The 15,335-nt window shown below is 38.1% G+C and overlaps 1 protein-coding gene across 1 annotated transcript in view; it reads right to left on the bottom strand.

Annotated features, from left to right (window-relative positions):
* agps (alkylglycerone phosphate synthase) overlaps positions 1-8,791 on the bottom strand; it is a 31,412-nt gene extending 22,621 nt beyond the window's left edge. Inside the window, exons 1-7 of the mRNA XM_044365682.1 lie at positions 8,524-8,791; positions 4,122-4,211; positions 2,768-2,858; positions 2,538-2,658; positions 2,301-2,375; positions 1,181-1,252; positions 4-83 (exon numbers count right to left, since the gene is read on the bottom strand). Coding sequence (XP_044221617.1) covers positions 4-83; positions 1,181-1,252; positions 2,301-2,375; positions 2,538-2,658; positions 2,768-2,858; positions 4,122-4,211; positions 8,524-8,759 — 765 coding nt within the window. The 5' untranslated portion in view covers positions 8,760-8,791. The remainder of the gene's footprint in view (positions 1-3; positions 84-1,180; positions 1,253-2,300; positions 2,376-2,537; positions 2,659-2,767; positions 2,859-4,121; positions 4,212-8,523) is intronic.
* Positions 8,792-15,335: the final 6,544 nt, after the last annotated feature.

Genomic DNA, 15,335 nt, shown 5'->3' on the forward strand with positions numbered 1-15,335 from the left:
TACCATCTGTGAGGTATCCAGAGAGACAATGGAGCGAGTTTCCTCCGGGGGGCACTCTAGGGCACTAGAGACACTAGTCCCTCCTGGTGGAAAAAACAACAGGAGTTATAATCTTAAAAATATCTGAACAATATGAAAGCCTCCAAATGGACCACGTGAATATACTGGACAGTTTCCTGGTGTCATGTTTTAACACACACACAGCTGCCTATCATGTCCATCCCTTAAACTGTTGCTTCCTGCACCTGTATAGACTGCATGAATCCAGGGCTGGGTCCTTACATAACTACACAAATTACATACTGACTAAAATTTGTCCCTTGCACCAAGTATCAAAATCTGTCAAATAATTAAAGTTGGCATCAAATACTTTGTCAGGTTTTGTTTACATCTTTTTTGATCATAAGTTTGGAAGTTTAAACCATTTCACTTTAGTAAAGTTCTTGTATCACTTTTTGTATTAAGACATAATTAAGCACTGCTGTATTATATAACACAGCAGTTTTAAAAAAACCACATTATATCAAAGTAAGGTATCAATCAATCAGACTTTCTCTTATTTCAGAAAGTAATGTAGACGAGCTGGGCACTTTAATATGTTGAAATGTTTGCAGTAAAAAATGTATAAAACACAGCAAGTAGGTGTGCAAAGTGAAAATAGCTAATCCTCAGAATATAACTGATTACATTTTTTAAAAATGACTGGAAATTTTTGTTGCATAAATATATGACTGATCTTTATTGATTATATTATTCTCATGAAACTGTTCAGAAATTGCACTAATACTTTTAATTAATTAATATTCTGCCATTTTGCCGTTATGATATAGTTATAGTAGTGAGTAGCAGTGATTAATAAAGACACCAGGCTAGAACTGAACTAGAGATACTGTGATTACATCATGTGCTTAGACTGATGATATATTTTTTTTTATTTGTTTCAGTACAGAAAACAAACACAAGAAGACATGAAATTTTGCATAGCGTCCTGTCTGCAGGACCTTATTAACAACATTGACTCAATAATTATATTTGAGTTCACCAATTAAAAAAAATTCACCAGCATAGGATGTGAATAAATAATACATCAAAGAACATAAAATATAAATACACATCTAGCATCCTGAACAGTACAACACTGCCAATGATGCTGATTAGAGTCTTTTATTTCATGACTCACCTCCGTATGGTATCAAACAAACATTGTGTTTGCACGCCAGTTCCACAATTTTCACTACATCATTGTGGCAGTCTGCAAAGACACAGAACATTGTTTTTTTTAAAATGACAGGCCATCACAGTAGAAATATTTCCATTTGTCATCCTCTATTTCATTCATAAATTAATCCTTCTCATAATAATAAGAGTCGACACATTGCGAAGGAAATACAGGATGGCACACTGCACTACATGTGTACAGAAGACAATAAATAAATATATACGGCCTGAGCCATTAGAGCAGGGGGAGCAGCAGGAAGGCAGGGTGCATTGTGATTTGCCTGATGGTTGTGATTTGCCCGGGGCTTTCCTCAGGCGGAGTCAGACTGCGTGAAGCTACGCTCTCTGGGGTGGGATGTGCTGGATCGATACATACATGCTTTAGCCAATCACAGGGCCCACATCCATTCACAGTGGAATGGTGGGTGAGTGGGAAGAGCGGCAATACCCACCTACATGGATGTGCTTTACTGGGCTCAAGTGCTTTTAGAGGCGGTGAGAAATGCCTTAATTCTGGTGCGTTTTGTTATCCAATTAAACACACAGCTTCGGCCTATGGATCGCAGTTCAGCAGATTTAACCTACACTTAAAATACACGGCTTGACTTGGGGGGGACAACGGAGGAATGCAAATTACAGGTTAAAATATCCATTAGATACTTAGTAAATAAGAGTTTGTGTGCATGGTAGGAAAAATAAAAATTAGGTGCCAGTGTGGATGAAACTATGCTTACAGTTGCCTGGTGATTTGCTGCCCATTTGGGAGACTGCTAATCAAGTTTCGACCATCAGTCAACACTCATTTGCATGATAAAATAGTGCCAGCCATAACAACAGAAAACCAATCTCAGAATCATAATTCATGGGAGTATTGTGCGGGGCCAGACCGTGGAGTATTGGGTGTCAACCGTCCTCCCCCTGACGCTTCTTATTAAGCTTCCACTCATACATATTAATATCCCTGCCTCTGCAGAGATTAACCCTTTAAATCACCAACGCCAGAGGGGGATATCAGCCGTGATACGTGGGAGGAGAAAAACAGACCAATAAAAGCAGAGAGATGACACAGCTTCTGAACTCACTTGGCCATACCACCATGTCTGGAATACGACCGAATTTCCCTTCTCGCAGAGCAAAGATCTCGTGTAAGCAATGCCCTGGAAGAAAATACAGGAATTAGGGATTAGATGACAGATCATTACAATTTAAAACACTACTGCAGGATTCAAAGTCCAGGGTTATGCAGGTTGAAGTTTACAAACATAAAAGGTTACAATGTGGGTGATTTTTTTTTTTTTTTTTCTCCCAGCATGCCTTACCATGGGCACGAAACACCCGGTCCTCTGCATCGTGAGAGAAGGGAATACTTGTGGATTTCAGATTGTCCACGAAGGCCTCGTTAAGAGTGGGAGGCTTTACAGCGCTGCTATTCAGAATGGGCTGAAACAAAACAAACCATTGTAGTTAGTTGGTTGTGGCAGCTGTGACTGAGTGCTGTAATTTTGCCATTCACTAAAAGACACAACAAATAAACATGAATTGCACTCACTGTTGCCGGAGTTTTGTGCTGCAGACTGGCTCCAAACGTGCTTTCAAACCAATCTTTAAGACCAGGGATGATCATACCACTTAATCTATACCTGAATTGTGTAAAAGGAGAGACAGTCTGAATAACCAATTTAAAAAAAAAAAAAAAAAAAAAAAAATCAACTATGCCTCATGTATTAGTGATTTCCAGTAGTGCAAGTCAAAACCCTCAATTGAAAAGATCTAAATGCTTGACTGGGCTTATTCATTTGGAAAATCAGATCTGTGTCTAATAAGAATAGAGTGTGAGGTTTGACTCCAATGAGGTTATTTGGGAAGCAGAGCAGCAGTGACAGTGCTGACCGTGTGATCGCTCTCACCATCCCTTGCATAATTGAGCTGCTGGCACAGCCTGGGCCAGCCCATCTGTGGTCTGCCTTTGTCCAAGAAACCATGAAACACACTCTATAATAAAAAAGCCTCTGTTACAGTGAGCGCGGAGGAGGAGAGCACCGTCTCTGACATTCATTCAACCGCGCCCAAGCCTCAGTCACTGTACGCCGCCCAGGTAGCTTTTCAGTGGAGAGGGCCACGGAGCTGTGGCAACTGCTTGCACAAGAGGAGACCATTTGCTGCACAACGTCCTGTTCAGCTCAACTCATTGCTCAAAGTACATCTCCTGATGCACGTTGTGCCAATTCTCTGCGTTTGCAATCTGACAGGCAAGGCTGCTTGTTATTACAAAAACAAGGCCCATCTCTATCTCTGCTCTTGTCATGTGAAACAGAGATAAAATGTGGAGCAGAGGACATAAATATAAAAGAGCTATCATTTCTGGTGCCAGTGTAAACTGAAGCCAGGTGCAGTCAGGTTGAGGACAACAGGCTTTGTGTCTGAACACACGGACATTCAAACTGAATCTCTCGTCTCCGACAGTCAAATGAATAACTCCTCAGAGACACATCAATAATTACTGACATAATATCTTCCATTTTTGAGCAAATTGGAGAGAGGCTTCTGTTAATGAGCAACAGAGTTTGAGGCAAGCTGAAAATCACAACCAGTGACCTTCTCAGATGACATTTAACAGTTCAAATGCCTACCACTAGGTGGCAGTAGCACCACATTGCTGTGAGTGTAGGAAGGAGGCAGCAAATGATTTCAAAAGCTGGGTTCACAGTATGGGCTGAGAAAATGATCAATGCATAACTCCAGCCTCCAGTCACACGGAGAGTATGAATGCTGAACCGAGACACAATGGCTGTACTAAAATAAGATCTGCAAATGAGATCTAGTACTGATTGGTCTCATAAATAAATTATCAACAGATAAGCACAAACTGTACACCAAGGAACTGATGTGATATTATACTGTACCTTTTGCCGGTAAATTCTGCTTGACCTTTCTTGTTGAAAAGGAATTTTGAATCGCTGTATCCCCAGCCGTTCCATTTCATAATCTCCTGCCTTTGGAAAAACAAATATTGGCAGAGGTTAAGTTAACAACTCATAATCCTTACACTAAAGTTAAGATGTGACATTAAATATATATTCAGAGAAAAAAGCAACATATAAATTTGATTCCAAGGGGGAGGTAACCTGTTATATTCTTAATTTGTCACTGTGATAATGATGATATAAACATGATGCATGATAACGGCTTGGCATAAACAATTTCACCAAGACAAAGAGAGAAAGAAAATTCCTTCCTGGTGATCTGATTCTTCATGTTGACATTTGAACACCCAGGCACACGGCAGTTTGCTGGGGAAAGTGTCACAGTTTTCTTATTTTATTCAGTTATGCACAACCTTTTCAGTCATCTGAGGTGGGGTTGGCTATCAGTTGGCAAATATACAGTAGGGGAGGCTGCAGTCGACAGTATTATCTGGTTGCATACAACCACATAACGCTCAGCACACAGGCATGCAAACACACAGCTAGTTGACATGGAAATGCAGAAGCAGAAAAGAAAACTTTCACACAACATATCCATCGTCAAAGGATGATAGCCAAAAGCAACAGACACACCCTTTGCTGTTGCGCTTTGCGTATCCCTTCCAACATGTTAAAATGTTTTACATTTATGGCACCCTGTAGGGTATCTTATCCAGAGGTGAATTCAGCACTGCTCAGTTTTTATGATTAGGCCAAAACCATCAGTTCGAGAGACATTTGGAAAACTAAGGATGCAACTTTCTCTCCCAATACCGATGCCTGAACTCCACAGTATCGATCTCATAGCAGTGATCTATTTTACCCCAAAATTTAAAAATCTGATTTTTATTACGTTGTCAAAAAACCTTATTATTTAGATCTGTCACATCATGGCTGATACACAATATGCTTCATAATGTCAGTATTGAATGTGGCAGCTGAGCTAATAAGCTTTAGGTAAAAAAAAAAAAACTAAGCAGATATCTACTTTAACAGCAAACAAGAACCAGTCATACTTTCTGTGCTTTGCTGTAGAAACATCAGCCACACTGGAACGTAGCCAAGAGGCCTCTAAATTGGTTCCCCCAAAATGGCTGTGCTTACTATGCAAAGAGTATGTGGAATTTCTCAAACAAATGCTACTATGCTATTACTGTTGAGGGCTATTCCACTATAATCACTGTCTTCACAACCAAAGACAATGCTAGGAAGGGAGCTCTGCAACTATAACTCATGAGTCACTCGGGATGGGACGCTAACACGGTGAGGTAAAAGCCATAATTAAGATTAATACCTGTCAAATGGGGCTTCCTATAAATCCAGAGTGAGAGCAGAAAAAGAGAGTGACACTGAGTCCTTCTTGATATTAATCCTTGACACCATTGATGTGCTGCTGTCATGGCTGCTGACTAAATATGTATCAACAAAAAAGGCCAAGTGTTGTTAGTGAGTACAGACTGTTGTTAGTAACAGACACTTTAGTCTTTTGTCTGAAGAAGCAAGAGTAGATCCTTATGAATTAGTTTTGATAGGCTGAGTCAGAGATGCTCTTTCACATCTGTGTGCATCTATCTAATTGATAGTTGGATTAAATTGTGATGGCTAAACACACTCCTCTACACGTGTTTCATCTATTTTTTGTTCATGTTTTTTACATTTTATGTACATTAGTCTGTGTGATGTAGTCTGTGTGTATTCTGTGTTTTACCTGTCTTGTTAGCTGCAACACAAATTTCCCCTTAAGAAAAATAAAAGTTAATTTTGAAAGTTAAAGTTGAATAAAAAAAATCAATGTGGGAGTAATGTTGCAGCAGCTTTAAATACTCAACTGAAATATATCCTATCAATATCAAATAAAAGAAAAAAAAAACTGCACTACCAAATATTTTTATACAGTTTGCTGCTTGAGTGTGCATTTAATGCTTAATACTACAGAAACAACTACAGATAAAAGCTGTGGATAATGTCAATCATAGCCAGAGACTATGATCCATGATGAGGTAAATGAGAGATGAGTGAAGACACATTTAAGCTGTTTACTGATAGCAGAGGAGGTGTTGCAGACATCTTAAAATAGATGTGTAGATGAACACAGCTGATTGTGCCTCTCAATATAATGAAAAACAACTCAACAGCACCACAAACTACATCCTCCAAAATGCCTGTGCAGTTGCATCAACACCTTTCTAAAACAATTTCAACAAAAACTGAACATTATCACCATTAAAAAAATTAAAATCTAGTTTTGTTTATGCATTATTTTGGCTAAGTGTACTCAATAAACTGCTAGTTAAGTATATATAAGGCACTGCTCATCCAAATGAAAACATATCCCTTTAACAATGCATCGGTGGTAGTTGCAGTGTCTGAGTGTTTCACTGAATTGTCGATAAATCTGGAGCCGAGATCCCACTCAACCGGCTAATCAGGATTTTTGCCTGAAACCACTTAACTGACCACACAAGAAAGGCAGCAGAGTGGATGTCTGTGAAATGGTACAAAGGCTGAACTGAGGAAGTCTCTTGGTACTTCTCTAAACAAACCGGAACTATTTGCCATTTTATTATTACGGGACGGTATGTGGTTAAGTACTAATAAACAAGAGGAAGTGCCAAATGGGTTCCTGTTAGAGAGACATTATATATTTATCAGTTTATACTTTGCCTTTTTCTGATGTCCCATGTATTATGTGATATGAAACCTTCTGACTGTTTACTTATCAAACTGCATACACAGAAAACTGGGAATGCTCAGACTGAAGCTCAGCAAAATATTTGGTGAAAAGGCCATGGCTGCAAGACATAACATTTTACAATATTATCACAATATCATATTGACAAGAACACAACATGACAGGTTTCACATGGCCAAATTCCGTAAAGGACTGGTTAACAAATTTCAATGTCATATGACTGCTGAAAGAGGTTTTTTTCTTGCTGTAATCATTCCTCCTGTTCATATTGGCTATTAAATGTGCTTTCAAAACCCACAATGTGTCCACACAGTCATTTTGTGCACAAAATAAAAGCTTATCAGAAGCTTTTGTGAGGCTTCAACAGTCTGAGTTAGTCATATCAAGTCGATATCTGCTGCATTTACAATCATTTGTTTTTCCCTGTTGAGCTGCAGTGGAAGTATAGTAACAAAAAGAGGGACTTTGGCACTAAAAAGACTGTAACGTTGAAAGATATCAACTTGATATGACTCATTTGGACGGCTGAAGCTTCATATTAGCTTCAGATAAACTTTTAAAGACATTTTTGCACAGAGGGAGAACTGTGGATTTCATCCGTCATCACTTACACATTAAGTGCATTATGTAGGGATCTTCTCATGTCAGTATGAGGGGCAGGAATGATTACAGCAAGAAAAACCTGTTTCAATGTTCATTTCTGCACCTGATTGTTGTTTTAAGACGGTCTTAAAAAATTGTGAAACCACCCTTTTAACTCTTTTGCTCATTTACACAACAGCCCCGGCTGTTATCTGGGGCTGACACTAGATGTCAGTACAGCTTGGTGGTGTTTCCTCAAGAGGAACCGGGCTACACAATAGGTTGAAAGTCAGACCACCACTTGTCCCGGCCAATCAGATCAGCAGAGGAGACAGAAGTTTCACTGTCTCCCCCGTCACTTGTTACAAACTACATGCTTTTCTGAGTCGCCCCATATCTTCAAATCCCTTCAAGGACTAAATCTCAATTATTCGCCTTCTAAACATATGTTAGCATGTTTACTTTAATAATATCAACTGAAATAAACCATATAGCTCACGTACTGTTATTGAAAGTCAAAGTTAGTTAATCAAACAGCACATAATGACTGTTTATTGCAATATCAGCTGCAATGATATTCGACAAGTTGCATTTAAAGTGTTGATCTAACGGACTTCATCTGAGGCAGCAGAAAATGCCAGAAGATTAGCCATAACGTTAGCACTCGTGTTGAGCTTTAACAACCTCATTAGACACTGACAATTATGATATGACAAATTAGATTATCTATCAAAAAGTCACAGAGATAGCTGCAGCTGATTAACTTTAAGAAAGTCGACTAAACCAACGTTAAACTTTTGAATGTGTGAACCTAACCGCACCCACTCCGTTGCGAATGAATGGCTAGCTAGCAGGCTAAACTAAAAAAAAAAGAAGACCCGCTTTACTCATGTCTCGCTAAGTTATTAAGGCTTGGAAAAAGGGTGAAATACAGCCAGTCATTGTCTGTCACCCCGCTGGTTCTTGTTTAGCTGGTAACCCGCTGATGTTTGACTTAATAACTAGCTAAAACCACAGAGGATGGACCCTCGTCCACCGCTCGTCCACCGCTCCATCACAGCCTTGTACCTCCTCCTCGGCACCGTCTTCTCCTCAGTAACGTTGGACACATCTGCCTTGCTTCCCTGGGCTTTGCACTCCGCGGCTAGGACGGCCGGTTCTCCATCCACCGGTGTCTGTAAATGTCCGGCAATTATCCTCAGTCTTTGCTGTGCAACCCTTAGCCTGTCGGAGCTGCCGCCGCCGCTGCTGTTGGACGCCATGCTGCTTCCGTGTTTGTGAAGGGAGGGAGCGGATGGATCCATGAGCGGCTGTCAGAGGTCAGCGCAGGGAAAGCGTGCTGCGTTCAGAGCCCGTCGAAAATATCACAATCTGTCCACATGACTGAACCAAAAAAAAAAGGGGGGGTAAATGCCCTGTCTGGGAGAATGGAAATTTTCTGTTGCCACGTTTGGGAGTTGGAGAAATAGTATATGATACATTATAGTCAACTCAAGTCGAGTCAGTTTTATATGTACAGCTAAATATCACAGATAACAAATTTGCCTCAGGGGGTTTTACAATCTGTACAGCAATACCACATCCTCTGTCCTTAGACCCTTGATTTGATTAAGGAAAAAACTCCCTAAAAAAAAAACTTTAACGGGAAAAAATGGAAGAAACCTCAGGAAGAGCAACATAGGAGGGGTTCTTCATATTTATTATAAATCCTTTATAATTTTGTTATCCTGTTCCATGCTGTATTTATGTAATTTGTCTTTCTCGTTCTATTATGTACACACAACATCTACTGCACATCTGTCCATCCTGGGAGGGGGATCCTTCCTCTATTGCTCTTCCTGAGGTTTCCCCCGTTAAAGGTTTTTTTTTTTAGAGTTTGTCCTTATTTGAATTGACCATCTATGGATAGAGGATGTTGTATTGCTGTACAGATTGTAAAGCCCCCTGAGGCAAATTTGTGATTCAGGCTATACAAATAAAATTGACTTGACTTGACTTGACTTGATCCCTCTCCCAGAACAGACAGACATGCAATAGATGTGTGTACAGAATAGAACACAATTTACAGAAATACAGCATGGACAAACAGGATAACAAAATTATAATGGATTTATAATATGAAGAATGTGATCAAGAGGACGCTGAGCAGCTTCCAGATGCCGCCAAATGGAATAGAACCTGAGCCATGCGACCGCCATTGCCATGGCGACTTGAGAGGAGGACAGACTACACATGCAAACAGGAGAGAAAGAGACAGGACATCATCCACACAGGAGAGAGAGACATGAGGTGAGGCTGAAACTTCTGCAGGAGTTAGGGGATTATAGAGATGATTATGAAAAAAATTATAACACAATGTCATTTAGTAAATCTAAGTTACTTTGTGGTATGTTAAATGGTTATTAGGTGTGAAATAATTAATCAATTAGGTGACTGACAGAATTAACTGTATTTGATTAACAAATTTGTTAACTGAATACATTAAATTTTCTTTTCCATCATATGCTACTTCTCTAACTCCCAAGCATGGCAACAGAAAATTTCCATTTTCCCAGGCAGGCATTTGCCTCTTTTTGGATCAGTCATGACCCAAAAACACATTTGTTAATCAAATACTTGTTGCAAAAGATTTGTTTGTTCTAGCCTCTCAGTTTTGAGCATTTTCTGCTTTTTATTGTCTTACATGATAGAACATTTATTTTACATTTTGTCATTTGGCAGTCACTTTTGTCTAAAGGGACTTTCAAGTGAGGCAAGAGGAGCATTAGAGGACAGTGACTCAAAAGAGCCGTGGTACATTTTCTCAAGTAATACAGAGAAAGAGCGCTAGACAGAAGTTTTGTTATTATTATTATTATTATTATTATTATTAAAGTAAGAAATGACAGGAAGTAGACAAGTGCATAAGAAATACCAGAAACAACAGGTGAGGTGAGTAAATTGAATATGTTTAGGTTTTGGACTTTAGGTTGGACAAAACAATCAATGAAAACAAACTCTTATTGGCAGATTAATCAGTATAAAAACTAAAACTAAAAAAAAGTATCCTTATTTGCCACCCTAGTTCAGATATATGTAAGTTTAGGTGTGGTGCACATGGTTTTAGGTCAGGGCAAATATGAGGGAATTACACTTCCACCTGTTATTATTATAAGGCTCATAATAATGCATTGATCCCCAGTACAAAAATGTTATTATTGTATGTTTTTATTCTCTCTTTGTCTCACTTTTAACCAGAGAATTAGGCTAAACATAGTTACACCGACATGCTCTTTACATTCTGGAATAAGAGTTTACAAGGAGCACCTGAAGGCACCATTATACGTATTTCCCAGCATGCCTTGCTGTATAGGACTGGTTACATATGCTCCATAGACTGTTGAAGCTGGCATTTACCGTCCATTTGCATAAACTAGTTGTGAGGAAATGACAAAAGGAATCCAGCCCGACTTCTTCTATGATTACATGACATACCATTCAAGAGGACAAGACGTCACGTGCTAAAAAAATAGATTTTGATAGTTTAAAAGACTATTGAAGTGAAATGTTGATTACAAATGATACATTCATAAACTGCTTGTCAAGTGAAATACTAAAATGATGAAATGATGAAATGAAGCAAATGCAAATGAACAAATGTTTGATTTGGGAGAGAATAGTGTAAAAACAGTGGACCATATGGAAAGAAAAGTGGAAAAATACAGCTGATGAAACATATTTTAATAGCAAATTTTAATTTTGCACATTTTCTACCAAGTTGCCTTCATATATTGTAACATTTGACTGAATATTTGAAACTGGATGGTTTAACTTAAACCTGTGATGATAAAGCTATAGTTTTAGGCCAATAATTTCAAAAATTGTATTATGCACCACATTTTTAAAATGCATTATGTAACTCACTGTGACAATCAAAGCAGCTTATGTGTTGGATATGTAACGTGGGTTTAAAAGCTGAGAATAACTTGAATGTGACTTCACTGTTTACCTTTCTACCTCACCTCCACTGAGTCACCTGACCAGCTTGACTACTGTTTCCATATGGCACACAGCAGTGCTCTAGTCTAAGTAATGATTTAACGCAAAGTTAAAGTATATAAATCACCAGCAACTGTACTGAGATCATGATACCATGTTTAAATCATGTTTAAGTTATCAAAAAAAAGGACAGAGGCTGCAACAAATGCTTAAAACAGAGAGGAACTTTATTTGAGTAAACAGTCATTAGTCAACAGAAATATTGCACCGTGCAATAAACTAAAATATCCAGATGCTTGAGGATTTATTTCCCACATGGTCAAAGTATTAACTCCCAAAACAAAGTTCTGTAATGCACTGACTGCAAACAATTAGAGTCTGAGTGTATCACAGAACTTTATTTGGAAAGCCACAGTGCCACCTCATAGGTTTGTCCTTGTGCAGAGCCTTATCCACCTCACGACTGGGTGCTCCTTTAACCTGTAGCAAGGGACAAAAACCAAGAGAATGAATTATCTTTTTTTATTGTCTCTTATATTGCCTTAACACAAAACATTTAATTTAATGACAGCAGATTTCACCTTTAGAATGAAGCTAGTGTGACTTATATGAGACTAGAGCACAAGAAAGTTACGAGCTGAACGCTTTAAGGACTGGGCCTAAAGCCTTGCTGTGTGGTGGGTCCTCCCTATAGAGTCACACAGGTAGAGCAAACCAGATGGAGTCTTCTTTCACATTGTCAGTTCTTTACCCAAATGATTAAATGATTAAATATTACTAGTTGTGCATGTACAGTAGTTGACCCTTTAATTCATACCCAAAAATGATCCATATATGTATTTACTTACCTCTTAAAGCTTGACCATCTGTTTGGTTGAAAAGTTAACCTATTAACGAGTCTCTATATCAGCTGATATTTTTTGAAGTTTCCAGTTTTGGTGGTACTTCAAACTGTATTAAGATTATTTCACTCCTGTGCCACTGTGTCATTGATTCTACCTGTTGAGCTTTGACAACTTTTTCCCGAATTCAGCAGGCCCCTGGAGGATGACCTTTTCCCCAAACAATGTAGATAAATATGATAGCAATGAGGAGTGCAGAAGGCCAGCTGAGCTCCAAGGGTATTATGTTACTCCAGTTTAAAGGTAGTTAGTACACTTACCAGTTCAACAGCATTCAAGTGACAGGAACTTTAGAGGTGCAACATAATTAAACAAAACAAATCATGCCATGTTTCAATCATTACCTTGAAAATGATTAGAAGTTATATGAGAAAGTCCTGCAAGTCATACTGTACCTGATATAGGTAGACGCAAGGCACCAGCTGCAATCCAACACGAGGGGCAAATAGTCTAGATCATAAAATGCAAAAGCAGAAAAGCGATCTGAGGACATTGCAGGCCACGGATAGATTCGCAGTGCAAACGCCTGTTTTCACTGCGGTTGATGTCCGTCTGCGGACTTGCAGCGCTCTAATCGTAAGGTGGCTACAGCCGCTTTTACCTTTTCTTCCCCCAGTCCTGTGCAGTTCACTATATGCAGCTGGAAGAATGTCGACGTGGAGCTGCCAAACGTGAACGCGTGTTCATGAACGCGCTCGAGGAGGGAAAAAATTGGGCTTTTTAGTGTAATTTCACGCAGTGGCACAGTGGGCTGCACTTCAGTGTGAGGTTCTTTGCAGATAGGTGCTAGAGCCAGGAGCCTGTCTTATTACCTTGACATATTTTGAAAGCTACTTTACATCGCGATCCGACTTCTTATTTACGCTGAGGTGTCAGTATGGCCCACGTTTAATTAGCTGTGTGGATTTAATAAACCTTAACAACTTTTTTAAAAACAGGAGTAGTCTTGGATTGCGAGTTCATTTTAAGTTTAAATTTCGCAGTTAATGGCATATTAAACTGAAATACTACACGTCCGTCCACCAGAGGTTTAAGAACTCAGATATTTCACAAGTAAAAGTAAAGCGAAATACTCTCCTAATTATTAAGTACAAATCCTTCATTCAAATGTTTACTTGGGTAATATAAAAGAGGAGGCCTATTATCAGAAAAATTAAAAGCAGTAGATAAAGATAGTCTATTCAAATCCTTTACCTAGTAAAAGTAGCAATACCACATTGTAAAAATACTAGTATTACTAGAAAAAAAGTACTTAAAATAGCCAAACTAAAAGTATTCACAATACATAATGGCCCCTTTCAGAGAGTTACATACACTTAGGGAGCCCTCAAGGTCCTAAAAGATTTAATCTTATTGGCACAAGATAGTATTTCATGTGCACAAGTTATTATCAAGATGAAAAATATTCTTTTTTTCAGGATTTCAGGAGCTCTCCAGTTAGTTTTGTTGCAGGAAAAGTTACAACTTTATTATTTTTACTAGTAAACTCATCCCAGCAGAAAACACCTGTATGTGTATGCATGGCTTTTAATCTTAAATAATGCATCCTATTTTATAAGTTGAACATATGTTTTGTAGGTAAAACAAAGTAAATAGCAATTATAGTTGAAATGTAGTGAAAGTAAGTAAGTAAGTAAATGTAGTGGAGTACACAGCCTACCTGTTAAATAAATGGAGTAAAGTGTAATATTCCCACCTGAAAGGAGCAGAAGTTAAAGTACTGTAAATTGGAAATACTCAAGTAAAGTAGAAGTACTTAAAATTGTATAAAGTACAGTACTTGAATAAATGTACTTTCCACCATTGACTTAAAGTAAAAGTACTCAGTATGGAGAACGCCTTCTTTCAGAGTGGTAGGTATTATAGTAGTCTATATTATTGGATTATTATTATTGATACATTGACATTTAAGTAGCAATTTAATGCATCAATGTTGAACCAGTTTTAACTGCATTTACTGTTGGGTTGTTAAATCTAAAGCACCAGTAGTGGAAGACATATTCAGACCTAATACTTAAGTAAAATTGGTAATACCACACTTTAATGATACAAACTCCATTACAAGTAAAAATTCTGCTTTCAGAACCTAAAGTACAAAAGTTGTATCAGTAAAACATGTTTAAATAAGTAAAAAATAGCCTCCTTATTAGCCCCTTAAACTATATAATTATGTGAAATGTTATTGGAATATTATTACATATGTATTAATGTTAAAGCAGCATTTAAATGTTGTAGCTGTTAAGAAAGAGCTAATTGTAACTACTTTATATACTGTAGGGATAGTTTAATCAAACAAATACATTGTATCTTATTTACTACTTATCACATGTTTTGTATACAAAATCTTAATATGTAAAGTAACTGGTAACTACAGCTGTTAAATACAGTGAAAAGTACAATATTTCCCTCTGAAATGTAGTGAAGTAGAAGCATTAAGTAGCAGAAAATGGACATATGTTAGTACAAGTACCTCAACATTGTACTCTAGTGAAATACAGTACTCAAGTAAATGTACTTTGGTCATATGTAACTGGACATATGTTTTGCTTGTGTACAGATTTGCATATGTATGTATCAAAGTAAAATAATTGTATAGTGGAGAAAAAATGTGCAATCCAAACTGTATTTGAGTAAGTGTACATAATTACTTTCCACCACCGCTGTCCACTCAACTCATTAGTAAGTTTACAATAACTTCATAGGTTACACTACTTTTTCATTTTCTAATTCAACAAAATCTTTATTGTCAATGTATCAATTTTAGGACAATTAAGATGAATATACAATATGCACTAAAGCATATTTGGCCCCTATAACAGTTTTGTGGTGGTCTGCCAGTTGCAGTGGGTCTGTCTACAGTGTTTCCACATCACAACGGGACATTGGGGCCCCAGGGCCTCCACGTCCACACCGAGCTGTGTGACCAGCAGGGGGCGCTATGAAACAACCAAAACTTTTCTGGTGACGGAGTTACAATTAAAATGGTAGATGTGGTTTCTT

The sequence above is a fragment of the Thunnus albacares genome, chromosome 11 (genome assembly GCF_914725855.1).
Source record: "Thunnus albacares chromosome 11, fThuAlb1.1, whole genome shotgun sequence".
Taxonomy (NCBI): domain Eukaryota; kingdom Metazoa; phylum Chordata; class Actinopteri; order Scombriformes; family Scombridae; genus Thunnus; species Thunnus albacares.